Source organism: Patagioenas fasciata, chromosome 9 (assembly GCF_037038585.1).
Source record: "Patagioenas fasciata isolate bPatFas1 chromosome 9, bPatFas1.hap1, whole genome shotgun sequence".
Classification (NCBI taxonomy): domain Eukaryota; kingdom Metazoa; phylum Chordata; class Aves; order Columbiformes; family Columbidae; genus Patagioenas; species Patagioenas fasciata.
The window spans coordinates 19,148,289-19,172,371 of record NC_092528.1 but is presented as its reverse complement, the minus strand read 5'-3'; the positions used below and the strand labels follow the sequence as shown (position 1 = coordinate 19,172,371).

Genomic DNA, 24,083 nt, shown 5'->3' with positions numbered 1-24,083 from the left:
TGGCTTTGGGGCAGTTTTGGGGGAGAAAAAAGCAAATGTTTAGACACAGGACGCTTATTTTGAAGTTAATTCCGTGCTTGGGTTCTTTGCTGAGGCTGGGAAGCAAACTTTGCCGAAGGGAGGTGTTGATCAGCCCCGTGGGACATATTTGGGATGACTTACTGTTTGGGTTTTTTTCGTGCTTTGCAGTGGGCAGGTTTGGATCCAGCGAGGCTGATGAGCGCTGGGCTGGAGTCACCCAGGAGGGATCTGAATCGGGGAATTCAGAGATAGTAGCTTTACATTTGCTGTGAACTTCAGTGTTTCTGAGCTGTATTTGGCTGTTTTCTCCAAAGCTGGTGAAAAGCTGTGTCCTCTGCCTTGTACCTTTTAGCACCTACTGTTTTGGGACATGGGAAAAACCTGCAGGTTTCCCAAAATGCTGTCAGCTGGCTTGACACAACCCGCTCTACTAAGCGGCAGGCTGGATTTCTTGCCATGAGAGCTTTTTCTGCCTGTTGCTATTTTTCTTTACTTGGCAGGATGCTCTTTGGAAATCTTCAGCCTCAAAATGCCTCTGATCTGGCCTGGGCAATGGTTCAAGCTGGTGCTGCTCTGTTGACTTCGGGAGTGTTTCGCCTGCGTGGCCAGGGCTGACACAGGCTCTGTACACAGCAGGACAATATGTATTATGTGTACAGGTCTATGTGGTCTCCAGATTCCTCGTTTAAGTAAATCTGCATGATGCCTCTGAAGTCCTTAGAGTTACGTGGCTGTTCATGGGACAGACACTGATAGTTTAATTGGGTGGATGAAGTTCTGCTCATTTGTGTGAAGATCGTCAGCGATGGGATGTCACGGCGAGGCTGGTGTGGCCGTGGTGGCTGGACAAATGCGCTCTGTTTGCGTGCGGCGTTGTGTTTCGGAGCTGCCTTGCGTTTGCAGCTTGGAGGGTGGGAACTCTGTTTTGAGTGTTGTTAATTGCTCAAGAATGTGTGTTTTCTTTCCTGTGCCATCTCTGGCATTTGATAATGTGAGCTCATGCCAGAGGCTTGCAGGTAACCTGGGAACTTGATTTCTGACCATCTCTTGTCACGATGCTCATAGAATTGTTAGCTCTGTGGCTTGGGTTTCAAGGCCAAATCTTGCCCAGCTTTGCCAGAAGTCAGGAAACTCCAGGTTTAAGCCCTTGAGCCCTGGACTCCTTTTCAGCATGGATTGCTCTGCACTGTATTTTCTGTGAATATGCAGAAAGCCCCTTCCATCAGGGTGGTACTGTGGGATGCTGAGTGCTGCCCAAGGATGCTGGGGTCAGTGATCCCTGCTGAGGAGATGAGTGCTGAGCACCTGTGTGGGACAGTGGCCACCAACCCACTTGTGCAACTTGTCTGCAGATGAAAGGGGCCTTCCTTCTGTCCTTTTGCTGTGAGATACCGCCAAACCTGTACAGTCAGGGATTTTTGTTGTGGTAGGAAAGTGGGGAATCAGTCTGGTTACCTGTGCAGCCAGGTACTACTGTAAACGAAAGTTTATCAAGAGCAATACATCTGATTTGTTTGTTTGTTTCTTTTTTGCTAAAATTAAACTTTCTCACTTAAAGAAGATTGAAGAGTCTCACTTAAAATGCCCATTTGCACATTTAATTTTGTGCAGATTCATTGCATTACCCTTTTCGGGATTACTGAAAATTAATGTTGAGACTCTGGTCTTACTGGAAAAGACTTTACTAAAGTGGCTTCTCCTGGGAACTGCGATGCTGCTCTCATTTTTAGAAGCTGAAACTTGCCACGAATACTGCTGTTCTTGGCAGGTGTCTCCTGAGCTCCTGCAGCTGAGGAAGAGTTTGCTGGGATCAGAATTGCAGCTTCTTTAAACTGATGAAGATACTGTTTTAATTATATATATCAGTAACATTGTAAGCACTAGCTAGGTAATCTTTGCTGGTGAAATCATTCTTTCATGAAACAAGCTCAGATCCCTTGCCTCACCTAGAACTTTTTACTGCTTTTCTTACTAGTAGCAAAGTGTAAAATCTTGTGTCAACTTGGCGTTATCCCCTGTAATTTATGGAGTGCTCTTTAGACCGCAGGTGTGTCTGCAGTAAAGATCCCGTGTTTTACAGTGGGTCTGCTCTCCAGCACTGATTTGAGAAATCTCTTCCTCGATAAACCGTGTGAAGAATTACCGTTGTCTCCTCTGTCGGTTACTTATGAACTGAACTTGGGTTTTTACTTCGCTGGTAATTGATTTAAAGCAAGTCAGCAAATCTTCAGGGAAAGAAATGTTAGGAGAATGCACTTAACTGCTGGTGTTGCGACAAGTTTTATTACTTTGAAATGAAATCATAAAGAAGGTACCGGTTATTAATGATCATACAGGCTTCTAGATTTATTTTCTCTATTTCTACCTACTGAACACACCAAAGGAGAAACTCAGTCTCTGAAATAACTGAATCCATGGAGTGCTGCAGCAAGCCATCACTCTGCTATGGGAAGCACCGCTCTCCTCTTGCTTTTGTTGAGAACAGGTGGTTCCTTAATTTCACATTGGAACAGCTATTTTGTAGCAAGTCATTTAAAAATAATAATAATAAAGTTTGAGGGGGTATGAGCATTGTACAAAATTTCTATATAATAGAGCTGAGGAAGTAATTTGATTTTTTTGTTTTTGTTTTTTGTGGGTGTTAACTTGCTGGAGTGTCTAATGTCAATAAGCACCTGGTCTTAGCTGAGGCTGAGGAGGGAGGAGAGGGAGAGCGAACACTTCGTGCCTTTTCCTCCTATTGTCTGACTGACAATTGGTGATGTGTTTTTTTAACTTGCTCTCACATGCCCTGTACCCTGGAAAAACTCCTACAGGGACCAGGGTTGATTCAGCCATGGTTATGTGTCTGATGTACGTTGTGCTTAGGTTCTTTTTTTCTTTTCCTTCAAAAAACCTTGGCCAGCATTTATTTTTGCCAAAAACAAGTGGCTTTTTTAGTCCTTTTTCAGGTGCTGTTTGCCATGCTTTTTCTGTACTCTGAGATGTGGGATGTGTGAGTAGCTGGCAGGCAGCCTGGCTTCTTTACACCCGAGTATGTGGGACCAGACCTCGGCCCTGCTGAACTACAGGATGGAGACACATATATTTTATCATTTTTTTGGTGTTGTTTTTGTATATAAAAATACATTTTTAGCAAGTATTCAGCTGAGTGCCCTTGCCCTACCATTCACTTTCGTGGATTTATGAACATCTGCCATATGTACATACCAGCTCCATGTATGCAGACACTCTGGAAAGCAGAGTGGTAGAAGGACTGGGGACAAAACCGTCTGTTTGCCAGTTTTCCTTCCAAAATATTTGCCACGTTCCTTCCCTACCTGCTTGGCACAGGGTGGCAGGAGGCAGTCACAGTCCTCGGGGCTGGGGACACATGCTCATACTCTGGTTCCTCCTGTGCCTGGGGGAGCAAATGAGAAGGAGACGTGGATTTGCAGAAAATGAATTTTTATGTATATATGTTTGTGTCTTCGGGATTTAGAGTTTTCTCTGTTTCTGTGCAGTAATAGTGGGAGGTATCTAATCACTGGGGTCGACATCACATGCCACCGCCCTGAGTGCTTCGCGCATCCCTCACTCCTTGTGCCCACACGCTGCGGTGGCATTTAGTGCTTCCTAGATCCTTAAAGCAGATAAACGCCACCGCAACCCAGGCCTTTACATAAGGAAGTGGGGGAGAGAGACCGTCTGGTGTCTGCTGCTCCCATGCTGGAAATTGGGACCCCAAAAATGAATTGGGACGATGCCAGGCTCCCCCCCAGCATGTGCTGCCCGCTTGTCAGGGAAGGAGAGGAAGACATGTGCCCTGGCAAGGAGGCAAGTTTTGCTTCTGAGAATAAAAACTGGTAATTTAAAACAGCTCTGTCTGGCTCACATGAGTCTAAATAGATGATGTTGAGGGAAAACTTGCTAAAAAAGGGTCAGGGAGGGGGATGGCATAAGTACCAGCAGGACCTGCTGCTGCTCAGCAGCAAGTGTGGTGTTCTGGGTAACAGCACAACAAGTGGTCAGGGTTTATTGCCGAAAAGGGATACAGGTTTTTAATATGGAGATAATCACCTGGAGATAGCAATCTTATTGGGCTAATGTGCTTGCTTTGTTGCCAAGAAAAGGTGTGTGAGAGTGGGGCTGAATGGGAATGAACCTGGCAGCATTTCCTTGACACACATCTGCTCAGCTGTGCCACAGGCAGAGTGCACACCTCTGCTCTTCAATTAATCATGTTTCTGCAACTATTTGCCCTTAAAACTTCCCTGTTGCGCTCTGTGGATGCAGCACTGACCATATTGAACTCCAGCATATAAGTTTGATCTTCAGCTCTAATAGGATTTAGCAGCAAAGTAGCCAGTTTGCATTAGTTATCTTAGTGTAAGAACTTAGTGTCTTCCTTCTCTATCCCCTTTTCATCTGGCAGAGCAAATAAGAAGTGGTCCGCTGCCCAAAGGAACTGACTCTCTAGGGGAGAAAGAGTGTCATAAAAAGGCAACGCAAATAATGATGGGGTATGCGTTTTGCAGAAAAGAAAGAGCATCCCTCTGCTCTGGGTGAGCTGGGCTGGGGTGTGGAGAACTTCTGAAAGAGGGAGGTGCAAAGCTGAGGATGAAAAACCTCATCGTTATTTGTAGGTTTACTCAACAGAAAAAGGCTTTTTCCCGGGGTGTGGAGTCTTGTTTGTGTTATACTGACAGGAGCAAATATTCGTGACATTCATGGTGTTAGTTCTGGTTTACACTTCTGTTGGTGGAAGAAGAATTAAATTGTCATTTCCTTGATTGCATTTTTCAGGTCAAGCTGTCAGTGGGCCTGATTCCTGTCTTAGATTTTTATTTCTTCTAGTACCCACCCCTCATGGGTGCAGCCCTTGCATGAGGACTTTTTTTTTTTTTTTTGAAATAAGATAAATCTCCTGATAAAGGGCCTGGGGCTTTCCTGGGCTCCCGCAGCATGGGTCCAGTGCTGCCCCCCAGCTCTGGGGACTCTCCCTGCCCATGGCTGGGGAAGGTGGTCAGGTACAGAGGACGGTTCTTTCCTGGGACGAGCATTCCAGGGCTCAGACAACAGGCAGTATCGGGCAGACCACGTCCCACAGAGCAGCCTCTCTCCAAGCCTGTGCAGGCGGGTGATTCACAGCCCCTGGATGTTTCTGGTTTTCTTCCCATGTGGGAACTTCTTTCTCGGCTCATCTCCCATCAGGGTCCCTCCCATGGGTGGCGTGTCCCAGAGCTCCTCCGTGCCACCCGTGCTGATGCATCACAGAGACACTTACCAGAAGCTTCTCCCATTTTACCAGCTGGACTCTTGGGAGGACATTTTTAATCAGAAATCCTCATTTCTTTTTCTTCCCTCCAGTCTTTATTTCCCCCACCCAGAACACGAACACACGCTGCTGGCTGCATCGCTCTCGGATCAGCTGCACCTTGCAGCCAACATCAGCTGGGCTGACTCTACTTGCAGCTTCCAGGGATCCCCAGGTGAAAATAAACCAGCAAGAGTAATTAATTGCACTCTTCCAACACTTTCAGTAACCTGGGGTGTTGTGGCCATTGGCATTACCTCCTGACTGTGCCCTACCAGCTGGCTAAGGGCAACCTTGCTGCTTTTTATTAATGTGATGCACAAGAGGTAAAACAACTGGATATTTGGGGCCTGCATTTTCTCTTTTAATTTAAGTAAAATGCAGTTGGCTTTTCCTTGTGAAGAACACAAATCTGCCTTGTTGGTGTTTTGTTGATGGGTGCTGGGGTCTCCCAGGGAGCTCAGCTGTCCTCTCTCTGTCACGGCTTGAAGGGTGACTGAAGCAATTTGGAAAGCAGGCAGTGCACTGTATAGTCTTTTCAGAAATAAATGCTTTTGTCTCTTCTTTTTCTAAATGTCAATTTGTGTAGTCTCCATGAGATGTTCTGAAGTATGTTTTTCCATGACAGAGGTTTCCTGCAAATTGATTTTTTTGGATTTTTTTTGCAAGGGTCCCACCCAGCGTTAAGTCTTCCCAAGAAAGAATAGTAGATGACTCATGGTGGCTTTGAAATTTCTGTGGTTAGACCTGATCCCGCTGAGTTTTGGCAGCAATTATGGCAAATGAGCCATTTTGTTCACTGAGAGAAGGAACCAGTGAGATGGGAACTGCTGTCTGAGCCTGCTCAGGTTTTTTCTTTCCAAAGCTCTAGCTTTTCTTTCTGCCAAACAGCTTTTTTATACATGTAGAAAGCTGTCTGCAGGCACCTTTTTGAGCAGCACTGCTGCAGAAGGTCATGGCAGTTGAGGGAAAAATAACATTTAATGTTTAGCTCATTGTGTGCAGCTGCCTATCTTGCACTGGGGTCTGCAGAGTTAAGCTTGTAAGTCATAACCTTCATGCTCTGGTTTCCTCTAGGAACGTGTGGGAAAAATACTGTACGGGAGTTTTCACAAAAGGAGAAAGAGCTGTAGGGTGTTTCTGGCTTGTCCAGTCGCCCGCGTTGCATGTAAGGTGCTGGAGATCTGGGCATGTGGAGGCAGCTGAGGCTCAGTTTGAGTTCAGACACAAGCATCATCCTGCCTGCCATCAGCGTGCTGCTGTGCCAACTTGATGAAGGCTTTTTGTTTTTTCCCCCTCTGGGGGAAGGAGGAAAAGAAAAGATATATCTGAGGCATCTATTTTGTTCTAAGAAAGCTGTCAGTATTGCTAATGTGTTTAAATTAGCTATTTTGCATAAACTTACAGGTGTTTAGTTATATGTAAGTGAGAAACATAGAGCTGTTTTGTTTCTGCAAGTTACTTATTTATAATGAGCAATTTTCCATTGAATTTGCTGGGGTTTGATCTTAGTTCAGCAGGTACCGATCTGAAACCTCAGTTCCAGGGTCACTCGTGAAATCAGAACTGAACTTCTGTAATTATTTGCTCATCCTTAATTCTGATAATGAATGAAACACTTCAAGGTATAGAAATATTAACTTTTCTGTAAGTTGAGTAGCCTGTGTCCTGAGTGCTGTTATGATCCCATGGAGGATCATATGGAGATCTTGTGGAGAGTGTCCTTGGGGGAGGCTGGTTCACAAAGCCGCCTGATGTCCTCCATAAAGTTTTGGGGACAACATCACCTTTGCACTCTGAACTCAGCTCACAGCTTCTCTTACAATTACCTCTGGGACTTCCTCAAGCCAACTCTTTTCTTCTTGTGAACTTGAAGTTCTCAAATATTTGTTTTAGCTGGCCAGGAAAAGGAAAATACAGCTCTTGGAGGGGGCCTTAATATTATCCTGGATCCATAGATGAAGCTGTTTGTGAACTGGTAAGAGATTTCTGGGTGTGAAAGGGTGGACAAGGGCTGATATTTGCACGTGTCGGTGCTCGCTGTTGGCCGTGGCTGAGGATAAGTAGCTGCTTTTGGAAATGCAGAACAGGAGCAGGCATGCGCCCGCCTGTCATCTCCTCTGGCATGTGTTATTGCCAGCTTTTCAGGCATGATGCTGTGTAGTACAGTGGGCATGTGGTGCTGGATGTCCCTGTGTGATAGTGGGAGCTGAGTCTATTGAGTGCTGTAGCTTTAGGGACAGACTAAAGAATGGAACTCTGCTGAGGATGCAGGCATCAAATTCTTGTGGAGTTTATTAGCTAGAGCACCTGAAATGTGTCTTAAGGTGGTGCAGGGTTCCATTTGGGGTGGGGAGGCAGCGGGGTGTTGGGAAAGGGACTGTGACGTATCTTTGCTGGGATGGCTGGAGGTGCATGGTGTCCCCATGGTCCTTGGAGGTGGCAGTGTCTCCAGGAAGCCACCCTGGGAGATGAGCCTGTGGCTTGAGCGCCCCGGCAGGGGAGGTGCTGCTGCATGGGAGCACTCCGAGTCCTGCTCTGTGCTGCTGCCTTCTTGCTCCACCGTGGCTTTCTGCTTGTGCCAGCTGTGGTGTTTTCCAATGAAAGCAATTTGAGAAATTACATTAAAACAAACAAACAAACAAAATCAAGACAACAGAAACTGCATTTTATTAAAACAATAAGCTATTAGTAAAAATACGTGCTCTCAATCTGCTACTCCTTGTTGCTGGGATACCCATAGAAATCTCTCATTTCTTTGAGCAAGTCACATAAAGGGTCAACAAAAAGTGAGCACCTTCATGTGGTTTTTAACAGTAGGAGGAGAAAAGAAAACTTATGTTCCCACTTAATGGAAACTTGGAAATAAGCAGCAGGGTTGCATCTGTAGCAGAGATGGTGAATTCCTTTTAGGTACCTGCACTTTCTGCCATGATGCAGAGCAGCAGCTGCTGGGGAGTGATGGCCGGGAGATGCTGTTGTGGTCCCCCAAATCCCTCAGGCTGCAGTGCTGTCCCTGGGTTTAGCTTGGCTGGCAGGAGTTATGTGAAGATCTGTAAGTGTTTGCATTTATCAGCTGCTGCCCAGCCCCGCTGTGGGATGGAGGTATCGGGCTGCCTTCCAGCGCGTCCCAGCTGCCGAAATTCCCTGCGGAAAAGCATCTTGGCAGGTGGTGATTGCTGGGGCAGACGCAGCACTGAGAGATACCGGAATGGTGTTGAGTGATGTACAGGACATCAGCCACATAGACATCTATAGGTTTAGGTCATGAAAATATGTCTGGTATTTATATGACGTGTTCAACTATATATAAGAGCAGCAGCAATATCTACCATCTGCGGGCACAGGGGTCGTCCTTGTCACCTCTGATCGTTGTGGAGATAGTTATTCCAAGAGTCCTTTGCATTATGCTATTGCCCTGACAAGCTTCTCCATTTCAGGATTTTATATGAAGCTTTTATGGCCAAGCTCTGTGTGTCAGCCAGCACTTTCAAGTACTGCATCCTTAGACCTTTCTACTGTTTGTACTCTTTAAAGCAGGTCCTTTTTCCAGCCCCTCTTTACCTTCAGTTCAGGACTGGCTTTGTCACCCTCTCTTGTGGGGTTTGGGGATGCTGAGGTGATGCTGACATCCAAGATGTTATCAACTGTGTTGCCCTCTCCAGCTACAGCACTTGCGGATTTTGGGGGATAGATAACCAGGTGCTGGAGGCTCTGGACATCCCCTGTCCCAGCTTTCATGCTGTTGTGTGCAATGCTGCTGGGTTTGGGAGTGCAGAGTGTGTGCTGTGACCACATCAGAAAGTGGAAGGTTCATGGGGACCAAGGGCTTGAGCACAGATCCCCAGAGTATGCACATCTGCGCATGAAGAATCAAAAACATGGTGATGAATAAGTACGTGAAGGAGTGGCATTAATCATTGATAAACACTTAACGATCGGCTTCCTGAGGCGGGCAGGGACTGTGGTCCCGGTGTGTTGCTGGGCAGGGGAGAGCAGGCACTCCATGAACAACCAGCATATCGATGTGAGATCAGCAGCCACTGCTCATCTCTGGATGTTTATATTTTCCTATTACTGTTCCATAAAGCAAATAAAAGGAGTCCTTGGGAAGTGCCTGACGCTTGTGCTGGTCCTGGGTGTGGGGAAAAATGCAGCCGAGAGGGTTTTTCTGACTCTAGCAGTGGTTTAGTCACCACATGATGACGGTACTGCCCTCCACCATGACCAGTGCCTTACCTCATCCTTTCCCTTGGCTTGTGTTGCTTTTCTGTTGTCTTTTCTCTGGCACAAATGCTGTGGGACAGATGCTGCAGGACCCAGTATGGGGACAGAAGGGGCTCTGCCATGGTACAGATGGAGCAATGGGGACCTCGTCGATTTTTTTTCCTGTTATTTCCAGGCAATCCCAGTCTTGAAGCATCTTGTTTCATGTTGCAAAGAGGCCATGTGGATTCCCATGACTTAGCTTTTCCCCCAGTCTGGTGGCTTGGCCATAAGCCTCACATGGGACTGTGGAAATCAGTAAAAAAGGACTGTGCTGCAGTTGTTGAAGTGGGAAATGCTACTTGATTCCTGCTTTTAGAGGTATTACTATTAAATGCATGAACTTTGTGAGAATAATTGTTTTGTAAACAGTGTTTTAAAATATTGTGGTATTATCAGGATTGGGCCAAAGATAAGAAGATTACGTCAGGATGATGTCTGAGCATGATGTTTATTGTTGATTTGAATTTGTATTTCAGTCCTTCTCTAGATCTTTCTAGGGTGGGAACAATGCTTTGGTTATTATTCAAGGGTTGTTTTGTGTATTTTAAAAAATAAACTTTAAGCCACTTATGCTGTCCCTGTTGTATGAGCATCCACAAGGGCAGATTTTCAGGAGGTATCTCTATGTGCCGTGCTGAATGCTTGCTCATCTGGCTAAGTGGCTTCTGTGTACTCAAGAGTAGGGATAAGTCATTGCTGAGCGTTTAAGTCCCCTGTGTTTTGATTTCTTAGTTAGGGAATGCAGCATACTATCTGCCATCTACAAGAGCCCTTGCATTTTTATTAAGTAGTGCGGGAGAGTATACTGCAAAGTAAAATCAAATACTTGTCTTTTTTGCTTTGTATGGGTATGTGAATTTTCTGGGCTGGAAAAGCAGGGTCCCTTTTGCAAGTGGGGACACGGAGCCTGGGGGACATCTCCTGGGTGCTCGGTGAAGATTTGACACCTGCCAAGGACTGTGGAAGGAAGGTGTCCCAGGGTGTAAATCTGGGGCTCGTGACAAGCCCAGCTCCTTCTGGGGGTTGCAAATAACTCCTCAAGAAGGGCTATTGTCAGCTGAGGGTATTTCTCCATGATGGAGTGGTCTAAAGCAAATTTTAGGTTTAAAATGTGAGACATTTACGTGGAAAACCTTCTTCACCAGGGGCAAATAGCCGTTGAGGGCATCGTGTGTAGGATTTCCTTGCCACCTCATCTGGGCTCTCCGTGCCCGTGTGGCATCCATGCTGCTGGCAGCAGCAGGAGGAGAGGGGAAATTCATGGCTTAAGCCATTTCGATTTTGTTTGGGTGTTTATTTCTTGTTAATAACCCAATCTCACTGCCCTGTTTTTAGCCCAAGCGCTTCTCTTTTGCTCCATGCGGTCAGGTTTGCCTGGGTCCCGCCACCGGCGCTGCCTGCGGGGACAAAGCCGAGTATGGGAACAGAGGTCATTTGTCACAGCCCTTATCGAAAGGTCACTGTGCTGGGAGAGAGGTCATGAGAACTGGAATGAGGGTAATTTTCAGGGGTTACAGAGTTTCTCGCCAGGAGGATGTGAGTTGATGTAGAGCATCAAACCCTGGGAGGCATTAACAGGAAATGCCTGTTTTTACTGGATGTATTTTCTCTTCCTTCCTCCCCTTTTTCCCAAACGAAGGCTTTCTCGGTTTCATAGCTCTACATGGTGCTTGTCATAACCTCGTTAAGGAGCAGTAATTGTCTCAGCTTGTTGCAGATCTGCCGCAATACATGTAAGAGAATAAGCTTGTGCCGACCAAATTTTAGATTGTCTGTGCTATTACCAGCTGCGTGCATTTTTACATCAGGACTTGAATGTCTTCAAAACACAGAACTGTTCATGAATATTTACTAAAATATGCATTTTCTGGCTTCCAGTTTCCATGCCTTTAAAGCAGTGCTTTTGTTGTCCTATGTAACAAGTAGAAAAACGCTGTTTCTTTCCCAAAGCGTAGGATTATCATGTGACCCCCTAAGAAATAACTTGAGGTTAAAGCACAACCAAAATGGCAAATAACAAAAATAGATAACAGATTTGTGAAGTTGCAGGATTGAGCTGGGCATTTGCAAGGGCTCAGGGATTAGTATAGTCAACTTTTTTTTATAGTCATTTTTCTTGTAGTTGAAACCTTAATTCTTCGTGCGATTGTTATTTCCAATGTAGACGTTCTACTAGTTCAAGAATTTTGTCCATCTTGTTCATAGCTGTCTTTTCCACACTTGCAACTGCTTTTGTGTTAATTCCAAGTCTATTCCTTTTTTGAGGCGAAATAACTTTAGTTCTGACACCGTGTTCTCACGGGTCAAATGCTTTAGATCTGACTCTTCTGCACCTTATCTTCCTTTTTTGGTGTGTAGGCAGTAGCCTTGTTTGTGTATCTTGGCGTGGGTTTTGCCCTTATTCAGATTGCTGGTTCTTGACCCCCTGAAACCTTGATCTGTCTTTTTGTTTTGTTGTTTTGGTGCTTGGTTGTTTTTGTTTGGTTGGTTGGTTTTTTTTTCCCCTTTAGCAGACTTCTGCTTATTTTCTGTCCTGGATGATGTGAGCCTAATACTGAAATGTTGCACTTATTTCTAAAAAAGTTTCATAGGATTATTTCCACTCTCTTGCAGTTTTCCAGTATCATTTGAGTTGTCTGTCCTTCCAGTAATTGCAGCCTCCAAAGCTGACAATAACAGCAACTTTTATAAGCCCATTCTCTAGTCCATCATTAGCGCAAGCAGTGAGAGGCCCTGGATAGGCAGGGACTTCTTGATGCAGCCCTTCTATTTTCCTGCTGAATCATGGGTAACCATGCTCCGAGCGTGTTTGCATCCAGCTTGTTGCAGATTAACCCAGGCGCGTTCCTCAGCTTGTCTATGGGAATGCAAACTGTGTCTGCATGGAAGCTCTGGCCAGGAGATTAAATAGCTCTTTAGTTCTGGCTAGGCTGTAAGAAAGTCACATTTTCCCTCCCCAGCCCATAATCTGGCTCTAATCTTAATAGGAAGAATCTTGCTGTGGGGACTGATTCAAGTCCAGCTGGGTTTGGACTCTGCGTTATCCCAGGACTTGTCTGTGCCAGCTGCGAAAACAGCTCTAGCTTTTTTAAAAAAAAAAAAAAATCCAGAGTTATGCAGCCCTGCTGTGTTCCTGAGCAAATAGTCATTGCGGACACTGGTTAATTGTTTATCCATTAACAGACTGCGTCAATTAATCTGACAAGAGGAGCCCGGCTGTACCTGGCACAGCAGGGTGAGGAGGAAGCAGGAGGATGCACATCCTTGCCATGTTGGCTTCTGTCCGTGTGCTCTTTCTCCAGCCCTGTCGATGTGGTATTTGTCTGCTGGTTTTCTTCAAGAGTAACTGCTGGCACAGCATGTACGAAGTGTGTTTGGGCTTGTTTTCTCTTTGACCAAGCAAACTTCTTCTTTTGGAAAGTTCATCAAGTTTCCATGAAGTAAGTGCATCTCTTCAGGCTGAAAAAAAAAAAATTACAGACAGAAGAAATACAAAGCAAGATGCTGCTTTATATCCTCTAGTCCTACAGCTAAAGATTACCAAAAATTCTTTGCATGGAGTGCCGAACAGGAAATAGAATAGGGTTTTATTGTATGTGTCGGTGCAGAGTGGGGAAGTGCTGCTGCCTGGTGTGGGACACCTCTGGGCTCTGTGTCCCCTCTACCACCTCTCAGGGTTATTTTGGAAAGCCTGGTAGCATGGCCTCCCTCTCAGGAGTGCTATTAATTAATGACTGCTTTCTAGGGAGAAAAATCAAACATCCAAAGCCAACCTATATCTGGTGGAATGACTTCACTGCTAGAACAAAAAAACAAATGAACCTTATGCACTCCGAGTGATTGAAGTCCCCTGCAGTATATTGTTAGCGATGGATAAAGTGTAAAGCTTCTGGCCATGAGAAATGGCTTTCCATCGAGCTGTGGAGAGGAAGGTGTGGGGCAGTGATAATGCCCAATTCCTGCTGCAGGCAACACCGATGGCTTCATTGTCCTGCCTTTCAGTGCATCCCTCTCCGTGAGGATTAATGCAAATTCTTTTTTTGCCCTCCCCGGGCAGCAGGGGAATGAGGTAGCTGGGGGGATCTACATGTGGGTTTGTACATTAATTATTCAGGTGAATCTGTTGTAGCAACGTGCCAGCCCAGCGACCCCTAATCTGGTCCTAAAGCCATTCCCAGGCACCAGTGGAAGGTGCCAAAGCCACCAAGGCCCTTGGAGCCCTTGCTTCCGTGATGAAGCTGTTGATTCTTCACTTACTTTGGTATCAGAGAAGGAGATTGACCCAGCTTTTCTTGATTCAAGTCTGTGTGCAAATGGATTTTTTTCCTTTTTTTTTTTTTTTTTGAAGGCAGCTGGTTTTAACATGGTTTTGAGCTTACATAATATCAGCCTTATGTAGTAATAAAATTATGTACTTGTTTCAAGAGGAAACGATAATAAAGACTGTTCTTTCAAAAGCAGCTAAACACATGAATTATTAAAGTGTTAAATTATTTCCAAATTACGGCATATCTCACTCTTTCTATGGAGCTTACTCAAGAGAAATTGCAGTGTTCTTTGTAGAATTTAACCTTAGGAATGTTGCTTTCTTTTTTTTCTTTGACACAATGTAAGAGCTTCCACGAGTGTAAATGGTGATCCTTGTGTTGGCTGCTGTAAAATGCTGCCACTTTTTTTCCATCCATACTTTTTCGGTGTAGCTGTCAAGCTGTGACATTTATTGCAGAGCAGAACAAAGATTGAAGGGACTTCTTATCAGGGAGATGCCCAGGAGCTGGAGCTTGGCTGGCTGCAGGGACCAGCAGCTGGGTCTGCAGCCCTGTGCTGAATTGCAGAGCCTGGAGGAGGAAGAAGAACAAGTTTTGCAAATAAACACAAGTGCTGAAAGCTTGATTGTTTTTTTTATATTTTTTTTCTTCTTCCTCCTCTGTTTTTGTCCTGACTCAGACTCCTGGTGTGGATGGGTGGGGGTAAAGGTGGGAAGTGCCATAGTCACCAGTGCCCAAACATGTCCAAGTGCCACTACCTGATTGCCCAAATCCCCATCACAAAGTGGTAATGGGCTGGGCCCCGGCAGCCGCCTGGGCTGTGTAATGGGTATGAGCTCCCTGGGAGTTTGTTTAAGGGGTGGGGACAAGCTGCAGTGTCCTCCCGTGTTGCTCTCGGCCTTTGTGGGACCCTGACCCCGTGCTGCCCGGTGGGTGGGAGCCCATCTGACTGTGATATTTTTTTTTTTTTTTTGATCCTGCTGGGAGGATGGAGCCACGGGAGAGCAGAAGACACCCAGATACCATGGTGATTGTGTAAGGTGCATAGAAACAGAGGAAATCTTAATAATGCCAGGAGTTTATATCACTGGTTAAATCAAAGTAAGAACACTTAACAAAAACGCCTACCGATTTTTCTCAGTGAGTTTTTCCTCTGTGTAGCCTGGGAATTAGGTTTAGGATTTGACCAGGCATCAATATAGTTTGTGCTTTTTCTAGTGCATTGGTGTTGTTGCAAAGATAGCTGAAGTGACCAACTGAGTTGATGCTGAAGCTTCCTTGCTTTCCCTTTTGAAATCAATATGCGAAGGTACTGCCAAGCTGCAGCCAACCCCCTGCAGGTTTTTATAGCTGGAAAGTGAAATATATTGTATTTTCAATCTTAAAGTACAACCGGAGTGTAAGAGTCCTGTGGTCACTGGCATTGGGGGAAATTTTCTTTATAGCCTGGAGCTACCTTTGCTTTTTTGCTGCTCCCACTGTTCTGGGATGTGGTTTACTGGAGCTGCAGGGCTGGGTGTTGAAATTTTTTTACACCGATGGTGGTGAACATTGACCCAGGTTGCCCAGAGAGGTGGTGGATGTTATAACCCTGGAGACATTCAAGGCCAGGCTGGATGGGGCTCTGAGCAACCTGATCTGGGTGAAGATGTCCCTGCTCACGGCAGGGAGTTGGACTAGATGAGCTTCGAAGACCGCTTCCAAGCCAACCTATTCTACGATGCAAATAGTTGGGATGAATGTGGGTGTGGGGCTGGAGGGAGGACGAGGCCACACGCTGCCAAGGGTTACCCTTGGGCCTGCTGTGCTGAGGTGTTGCAGAGAGGAAGATGATCATCCTCCTCCTTCTTCTTCCCCAGCCCCCTGTGGCTCTGACACACGGGTCCCTGAGATGTCCCTGAGAGCTGACAGCCATGCAGCTGCATCGTCGCTGAAGAAGATCGCTGCAGACATGAGCAACATCATCGAGAGCCTGGACACCAGGGAGCTCCACTTCGAGGGGGAGGAGGTTGACGCGGAAGTGCTAAATGACCCAAAAGGCGCTGGTGGGTTAGCACCCATATGTTCTCACCCCTGGATTTAGTAACAGATAATCTGTTGACAGGGTAAAATCTCAGCGGTTTTACCAAGTGCAGCCATTGGCCCTAAGTTTAGGACCAGGAGGCATTACTCTTGGCACTTGAGCTCTTGCAAGTTAAGTCCCTTCTGTGAAAGCTTGTCGTTAAACTCTCTTAAATAAAACCTGGTATATTTTAGTGGAATTAATAGTGCTATGTAAATGCTCATATGTTGAAGTATTGCAACTATCTGCTGGCTTTCTTACCCTCCTTGATGGTTACAAGACTACTGAGCTAATGGGGTTTGTGGTCCTTCCAGTGTCCATTCCTTTCTCTGCCATCTATCACACCCGGGGCTTCAAAGAGCCGGGCACGCAGGCGTACCTCACGGGATGTCCTGTTCAAGTGCGTGTGTTGGAAGTGGAACGCTTTACTTCCACGAAGAAGGTCAGAATTTCTGGAATTTTAATTTAATTTATGTAGAATTGTATTAAAATACTTCTTGTGGGTTAATTTTGCATGTACTTGTTTGTGGGCTAAGGAAGCAGGAATGCCTGTGTCTCAGAAAAATGCTCAAGAGAGGTTTTCTGTCTGTTTATAAAACCTAATAAGGAAGAACAAGACATTATGAGACAGAATGATCCTTAAGTAAACTTGAATGAGGGCTCTTCAGATGAGCAGCTGCAGGAAAATGACTTATTTCAACCCTTGTGATGGTATTCTCCTGTGCAGGTACCAAGCCCCAACGTTTACACCATCGAGCTGACCCATGGAGAGTTCACATGGCAGGTGAAAAGGAAGTTCAAGCACTTCCAGGAGTTTCACAGGGAGCTGCTGAGGTACAAAGCCTTTGTGCGCATCCCTATCCCCACTAGGAGGTGAGTGTCCAGCCTTGCAGACGCACTGGGCTTTGGGAGGATGTGACGATCTTTTCTCTTTTGACAGTGTATTGGTTTGATTTCACTGATCCTGTTTACTTTGCTGTAAGGAGAAGGCAGCAGAGTTTAGTCTCTGCAAATATTTAGCAGCTATAATAAATATGTTTAATCTCTACGTATTTAACATTTGTAAGTGGTGCAAGCATCTCTGCTGACTCAGAAAGCACTTTGGGTCCCAGGTCATCAGCTTTTGAGCTGAATTTGCCTTAAACTCGGGGAAGGGTTATACTGATGGAAATTGTTGGTGCTTTGCAGCTTTCTTCTGGCATGGGGTGGATGTGGGAGGTTTGGGGCTCCCCAGCATCGGTGTCAGCCCTGCCTGGGCTGGCCTTGGTGTTCGGGAGGCTGGGAGAGTAAGGGGAGCCATGGGAAGAGACATGATGTGGGCCGGCAAGAGCATCCTGCTGTGGGGAATGCGGGAAGAGGATGGAGGGAAAGGTGAAATTATGAGGGGTTAAGGGCTGGGGGAACGTAGTGCTCTAAAACTAGGGTTTGGGTTCCCTTTCCTTAAAAGGGTAAAAGGAGACAGAGAAAAATATTCAAACTCAGAACTCAGATATTTCTCTGGATTTTCATTTGTGTGCCAGTTGGAGCATACTGGCTTTTAAATGAATCCTTGTTTCCCTTTTTCTTTTTTTTTGCTTTCCTGCCCACCTATCTCTCAGTTTTCAAGAGTTTGGATGGGGAAAAATAAAAGCATCACAGAAGGGTTACATATTGAGACACGCACACACTCGCAGCACTGGGACTTGATGTTGAGGTTTGTTTTTCGTTCCAGTCACACGGTGAGAAGACAATCCATCAAAAGGGGAGAACCGAGGCAGATGCCGAGCCTGCCACACACGGCAGAGAGCACGGTGCGGGAGGAACACTTCTCGAGCAGGAGGGTAAGCGCCCGGCTTGGTCTGTGGGGGGCAGAGGGACACTATGGGGGCTCCTGAGGTGCAGAGGTGCCAGGCAGGTTGTTTGCCAAGCCACACACTGTCAAAGCCCTTATTTTAGTACCATTAAAGCCTATTGCTTGACAAACTTAGACTTTGACAAGTCCAGCTTTAACACCAAATTCTTTGCTGTGTCAAGGGGAGGATGCTGCTCCTGGGGTTCATACAGGTGAAGTTTCCTCTTGCAGTTGAGGAAGACCATGATGCCCAGAGTGACAGTTTCCCTCCTCCCGCCTGCTCCAATTTAAAGATAGAAGAGGCAGTTTGCAGGATCAAGTTGCGTGATGGGGGCAGCCCTGTGGCCGTCGAAATCCGAGAGATTTCAGTCCTGTTCTCCTCTGAAAGAGGAGATGACAGTCAGGCTCTTGATGCTGAAATGGCTAATTTTAGTTGAGGCACACGTGTTCTGTGTAACTTCATCAGATGTTAACAGATGGACCCTTCTATGAAGAGGGTGGGTGTCTTCATACCTCTTCATTGCAGCTTTGCTGTTTGGGAAAAAAAACGAAAGTTTGTTCACCCTGTGCTTATCATTCTCCTTCTGCTAATTGCTCATTCCCTGGGCTTTCTACTGCTGAACGCTCAACTCCCAGAAGGTTGTGTCTCGTGGCTGTGCGGTGCAGATAACCCTCCCTGCCGTGCATGGCTTCACTGTTGTGCAGGAAGTTTCAGGAGAGACATGTTCATTTAAAAGAGGAAGAAAAATGTTTTCTAGATCCTTTTTTCCCTTTTTTTTCTCTTGGTTTCCTTTGTGAGAATCCCACAGCTTTCACCATGGGGATGTATACCCCGCTGCCCAGCTGGTTAGCTCGGTGCTCTGATGCTGGTGCTGAGAAGGACGAAGGTCCCAATGAAATTTGTTAGTTTTGTTTTTTCTGCCACTGTGTCCTGTGTGCCCAGTTTCCCATGCCCAAACAACTTAATCTCTTCTTTGGCCGGTTACCATGAGAATGGGAAGAGATTATCTCTCCTGGCTGGGGAGGACAGGCTCTCTAGTGGCTGGTGGCCCAGCGGCCACTGCCCTCCTCGTGGCTTTGGGACAGGGCAGCATGGTCATTGTGCCCCCCACCCCGTGAACCTGGTGTTTTGGTTAAATAGGTTCTCTCAGTTGCATCCAAGGCTGTGTTTTCTCACAAAGCAAATTTGTGTGGGTCAGAAACAGCAGAGACTGATGTGGTATTCAGAATTGTTCTGAAACTTGGGTTTGGTCAAGAAAGTCGACCTCTAAAATGACAGTGCCAAGCAACAGGTCTGCTGGTGGAAGGTGCAAACACAGATCTGTGAACAGTAAACAACCTGTGATCCAACTGTGTGCTGCTGAGCTGTAATCTTCCCTGAGCACATAATAGTGTATTTATTTATCCATTCAAGCTGAAAAGTGTCCGATTTCTAGATTGCTTCTTAATGCCACACAGTTGGATTGTGGTTGGGTTTTTTGTTTTATGTGTGTTTTGTTTGTGTTTTTTCTTGAAAATTCCTGCATCTTATCTAAAGTTTCAATGTTTTCATTGTAGAAACAACTGGAAGACTACTTGACAAAGATCCTTAAAATGCCAATGTACAGGAACTACCATGGAACAGTAAGTAGAAATTAGTTTGCTTGAATGCCTAAAGAATATTCGCTTTACAAATACTGAATTTATTGGAAGAGGACATGCAGCTTATATCAGAAACTTTTTACAGCCATTTTGCAAGTGCTTTGGCTTAGCTGATTTCTCTAACATGGATGTAATATGATTAAAACAAGAGAAAGTGAATGGCTCACTCTTAGAGGTCACAAGTGATAGGAAGAGACAAAATGGCCTCAGAGTTGAAACAGGAGAGGTTTAGATTGGATATTAGGAATAATTTATTCATGGAAAGGTTTGTTGGGCATTGGAACAGGCTGCCCAGGGAAGTGGTGGAGTCACCATCCCTGGAGGTGGTTAAAAAACGTGTAGATGAGGTTCTTAGGGACATGGGTTAGAGGTGGACTTGGCAGTGTTGGGTTAGTGGTTGGATTCAGTGATTTTAAAGGCCTTTTCCAACCTGGCTGATTCTACAAGTCCATGATCTGGTGTTGGCCAGCATGTTTTGGATTGGCCAGCATGCTTTGAGTTGCAAGAATTCTTCAGATCTGGGCTGAGAGGAACTGTGGTTCTTAGAGTGCTTCTTTTGGGGACAGACTGTAGAGCTTAAGTCCAGTGCAGTCAAGAGCTGTGTTAGTTTGCATGTGGAACATGTGCAAATCTTTTGTTCTAAAGGCAAGTCTGGGATAACTTGGCAATTTTGATCAGTAGCATATGCAAGGCGGGGGAGAGTTATTTTACAGTGCAGCTCCGTCTTGTCGCTGTTAGGCAGGCGTTGCTTTTTTTCAATTATTTTGGAGAATTTCTGCCTGTGTAAGAACATGGGTGATCTTTTGACCAGGCTGTGGTTCAGGCCAGGTTGCCGTGGTGGGGGCCGGGTGAGGAGACGAGCAGTCAGTCCTGCCTTGCCTGGGCAGCTGTGGGATGTCACCTCCTTCTGCACTGAATTGCCTTTCTGTCCCCAGCCTCCAGAGCCAGATGTCACTTTGCACATAAATCCTCAGTTTATTGTTGGCTTTCACTGGTTTTGGCTGCAGCAAAGCGTTCAGCGAGGACTTCGCTGCTAATGGGGGCATCGCAGCAGGTCTCACAGCCTGTAAGGAAGCACAGGGAGAAAAATGTTTCCTTTAAAAAAAAAAAACCCAAAACAACCCTCACCATTCTCAGACTAGAGACTAAAGTGAAGATTTCTGTCTTTTACCTTGGAACTGCGTTTGTCCTCCTGAGAACGAGATGAGGGCTTTGTTCTTCCTGTGGTTGAGAAGTCTTTTTGCCTTGGCACTGACAAATGTTATAGCTGGCTTAATCTTGGAGCACGTTTTGACTCCTGTGTGTTCTTCTCATCAAATCCATGACCAGGGTGTTTTTTAGAATTCTAGATTCCTTGTAAAGTCAGACATGGAGCTTCAGCGCCAAGCTGTGACCTGCCTGGTGTGTAACCCTTGGTCCTTATGAAGACCCTGCTTGGGTCAATCACATCTCCTTGGAGACATTTTTACATCTGATATGCACAATTAAATTAATTAACTTTTTTGCATCTTTTGTGGTTAATTTATTATTTGTCAGTGAGAGGATCATTGCTTTCTATGCTGTCTTGAGGATGTACTGTGCACTGGGAGAATCAAGCCTGCAAGTCAAGCTTGTAGTGGCTTTGCAGACCTGAAATCCCTGGTAGGTTGAGGATCAGATTCATGGTGACCACATGGCGTTGTAGAGGTTGTACATCCTCTAGCCTTTCTATGTGATGTTCCTGCAGGCTGTGGAAATAAACCTGCTGAAGCATCATCATTTACAGATATACCAAGTGTCCCTTGAATTGACTAGGTCATTCTGAATGACAAAACTTACAGCCTTATCACATTTCCCTGAATTTCTCGGCATTCATTGTAACAGAGCATTTTGTGCGCAGTTCACAAGTAATTTGGTAGGTGCATTGTATTTCATGATCAGAACCCAGACTTTGTAGCTATTTTTTTTTCTTTTTGGCTACTTGGATTGTGATTAAACCTCTCATCTTCTAGTCCTTTCCAAAACCTTTTTATAGTACTGCTAGGGGGAAGTGCTTCAAGCCAATTACCATTAAAATTAATGTTGTAGGAATCTCAGTGTGTTAATTTTCCATGTATTTTGCTGGGAAATGGAAATTGGACAAATATAGCCTAAATACATTAGGAAATGGGGCCTGTGGGCTTGATTGTATTCCATTTAAAAACTTTATTAATTGTGCCTCTGCATCGGTTTTTGTGTGACCTGCAATAATTGAAACATCCATAAGCAAAATGAAAAAGAAGATTTAGTTGAACCAGAGTGCATGTCTCTAGTATTTTCCATGAGCTTTAGTGATTGTAAAACCTTGTCTTAAGTGGAAGCAGTGCAATATAAGAACAACTCGGATACATGAGAGTGGCTGCTGTTTTACCTGTAGTATGGCTTTGGATTTACAGACCATTGCAAAGGTCCCTGCCCAACCCTTCACTATTTTTAGTTATTGCACTTGAGCTTTAGCACATTAATATTTTTTAAAATTTGAGTTTAGTATAAGCCAATTTTATGTGTAAAAAATGGTTGGCATCTTGTTGCTGAATGATATTATTCTGAACAGTGGTGTCATTTCATTTTATTGCTAGCCACAGCTGCTAATCAGCTCTAAGAGTTTTTTAACCCACTAAATTAAAAACAAGAGTCAAAATGAAAACACAGGGTGGAGCTGCTGAATTCCTTCTGAAATGCAGATGCTGCATGAAATTTTTGCTTACATAAATCATGCATGCTCAACATAGCTGGCAGAATTGAATGGTTTAAAACCATGGCTTGTGCACCTTGCAGCTGGTTCTCCACCTTTCGTAGCATGTCTTTCTGCAGTTGATGGCTCCAGTCTGGTTTATATTTTCTTTTCTTTTTATTGCTACAACAGTGTCATTGAAACTGCATTCTCTAGGCCCGTATCTCATACTGAAAATATTCTGCTGCAGATCGCTGTGAAACCAGAGCAGGATGCCGGCTCCCCAGGGAGGCAGCTGGGCAGCGCAGGAATTCAGATGTGAGGGAGATGAAAGCACATCACTGCTCTGCCTGCCCCTCTCGCTGCTTCTGTGAATGACGAGCACCTCGGGTGAAAGGCACTTTAACAGTAAAAATAGCTAATGCAGCAATAATCGTCATAATAAATCATTCAATCAGATATTTTCCATTGCACTGAGGAATTTTCCTTGTAACTGGTGGATTTTTTTTTTTATTTCTTTTTAAATTTTTTTGGTTACAAAACAAAGCTTCTAATTGGAGCTGCTTGATCAACATGTTGGATGGGCTCCTGTCACTGTCACTGCCATTTCAAGGACTCCTTGGCTGAAGAGCCAGACAAGCTTTCTCTAATTTTTATGGAGTAGTAGTTCTATTTCTGCAAGTAATTTCTTCCTACTTTTTTTCTTTTCGGTTCTTTGAGGACAGTTATTTCTCTGCATACAGTACTCCTCAAATTGCTGGCAGCTTTCTGGTTGCAGGCAACATTTTCAAAGGGTTTTGACATTTGTATGTGGGGTTTTTTTGTGTGCCCACTGTGAGAGAGATGTCTGAGTGTCTGGTTTGTCTGGTGGGGTATGCCAGCCATTTTCTGAAGAAATGAAAATGGGATCCAGGGCAAAGAAATGGCCTGAGATTTCACTGAGACCTCTGAGATACTCCGGGTTTTCAGATGCTCTGAATGTCACTGCAGAAACAGCTAACACGTCCATAGGTCACGGATGGTGCTTTTCCAGAACACTCAGTGATACTGAGACTGTTAGTAACAGCATGGAAGAACTTGTCCTAGCCGCTTTCTGAAAACTGGCTGAAATCACCCGGAAATGAGGGCATTCCGTTTGTCTCTGCTGAATAGAGGTTACGTTATGTCCTTGAGCTACTCGGGGGAGAACAACAGATTCTTTGTTCTTCTCTGTGGCCTTATTGGTGTGAGAAGTTTGTGAAGGAGCAGCAGAGTGTGAGGAGGATGAGGAAGGATCTTCTTTCCTACTACTTCTTCTGTGGGGCAAAATTGGTGGTGTTGGGGAGGGGAGCCTGAGCTGGACTCATCATAACTTCAAGACAGACTTTTGGTCCAAATTTACTGGTATTCTTTTATGTTACATTAGAGTGGTGGAGCACTGGAATAGGCTCCTCAGGGAGGTAGTCACGGCCTGGCAGTGTTCAAGAAGATACTGGACAATGCCCTCAGACACATGGTGTCAACTGTGGAGTTGTCATGTGCAGGGACAGGAGCTGGATTCGATGATCCTTGTCGGTCCCTTCCAACTCAGGACATTCTGTGATTTAGTATTTGAGAATATCTCTGAGACTTATGGGTCCACCTGTGTAATTAATGCCTGTGCAAAATTGGATTTTACCCATGAGAACCCTGAGGCTGGTTTGCCGAAGAGCAGGTGACATTGGCCACCTTGGAGGAGAGCCCTTCCTTGGGTGCTGGCACCTTGGCTGCTGTGATACATGGCTGGGCATGGCCTGAAGCTGGCCCTGGGGTTGTCCCATGTCCCAGCTGTGGTCGGGAACGTGGGTCGAGTTCTGGGCTTCGGTCCCAGCCAGCCTCATTGCCAAAACATGTGGTGAGAGGGTTGTCTCTGGCTTGCAGCCTGACCGAAGGGACGAGCAGCTCCTGTCCTGAGCACCTTTCTGAACTTGCACAGTTTTATGTGAGAATTGAGTTAAAAGTGCCTGGGTGCAGACAAGCCTCCA

At 45.4% G+C, this 24,083-nt stretch overlaps 2 protein-coding genes across 5 annotated transcripts in view; both read left to right on the top strand.

Moving 5' to 3' along the window:
• The window catches only part of TNIK (TRAF2 and NCK interacting kinase), a 418,581-nt gene that overhangs the window by 178,287 nt on the left and 216,211 nt on the right, over positions 1-24,083 (top strand). The gene's annotated exons all lie outside the window — the stretch shown is intronic.
• The window catches only part of PLD1 (phospholipase D1), a 76,766-nt gene that overhangs the window by 13,228 nt on the left and 39,455 nt on the right, over positions 1-24,083 (top strand). For all 4 annotated transcript variants that reach the window (XM_065844155.2, XM_071812561.1, XM_065844157.2 and 1 more), the window contains 5 exons: positions 15,714-15,899; positions 16,231-16,358; positions 16,644-16,789; positions 17,628-17,736; positions 19,305-19,370. In XM_065844155.2, the coding sequence (XP_065700227.1) occupies positions 15,746-15,899; positions 16,231-16,358; positions 16,644-16,789; positions 17,628-17,736; positions 19,305-19,370 (603 nt within the window). In that variant the 5' untranslated portion in view covers positions 15,714-15,745. The remainder of the gene's footprint in view (positions 1-15,713; positions 15,900-16,230; positions 16,359-16,643; positions 16,790-17,627; positions 17,737-19,304; positions 19,371-24,083) is intronic.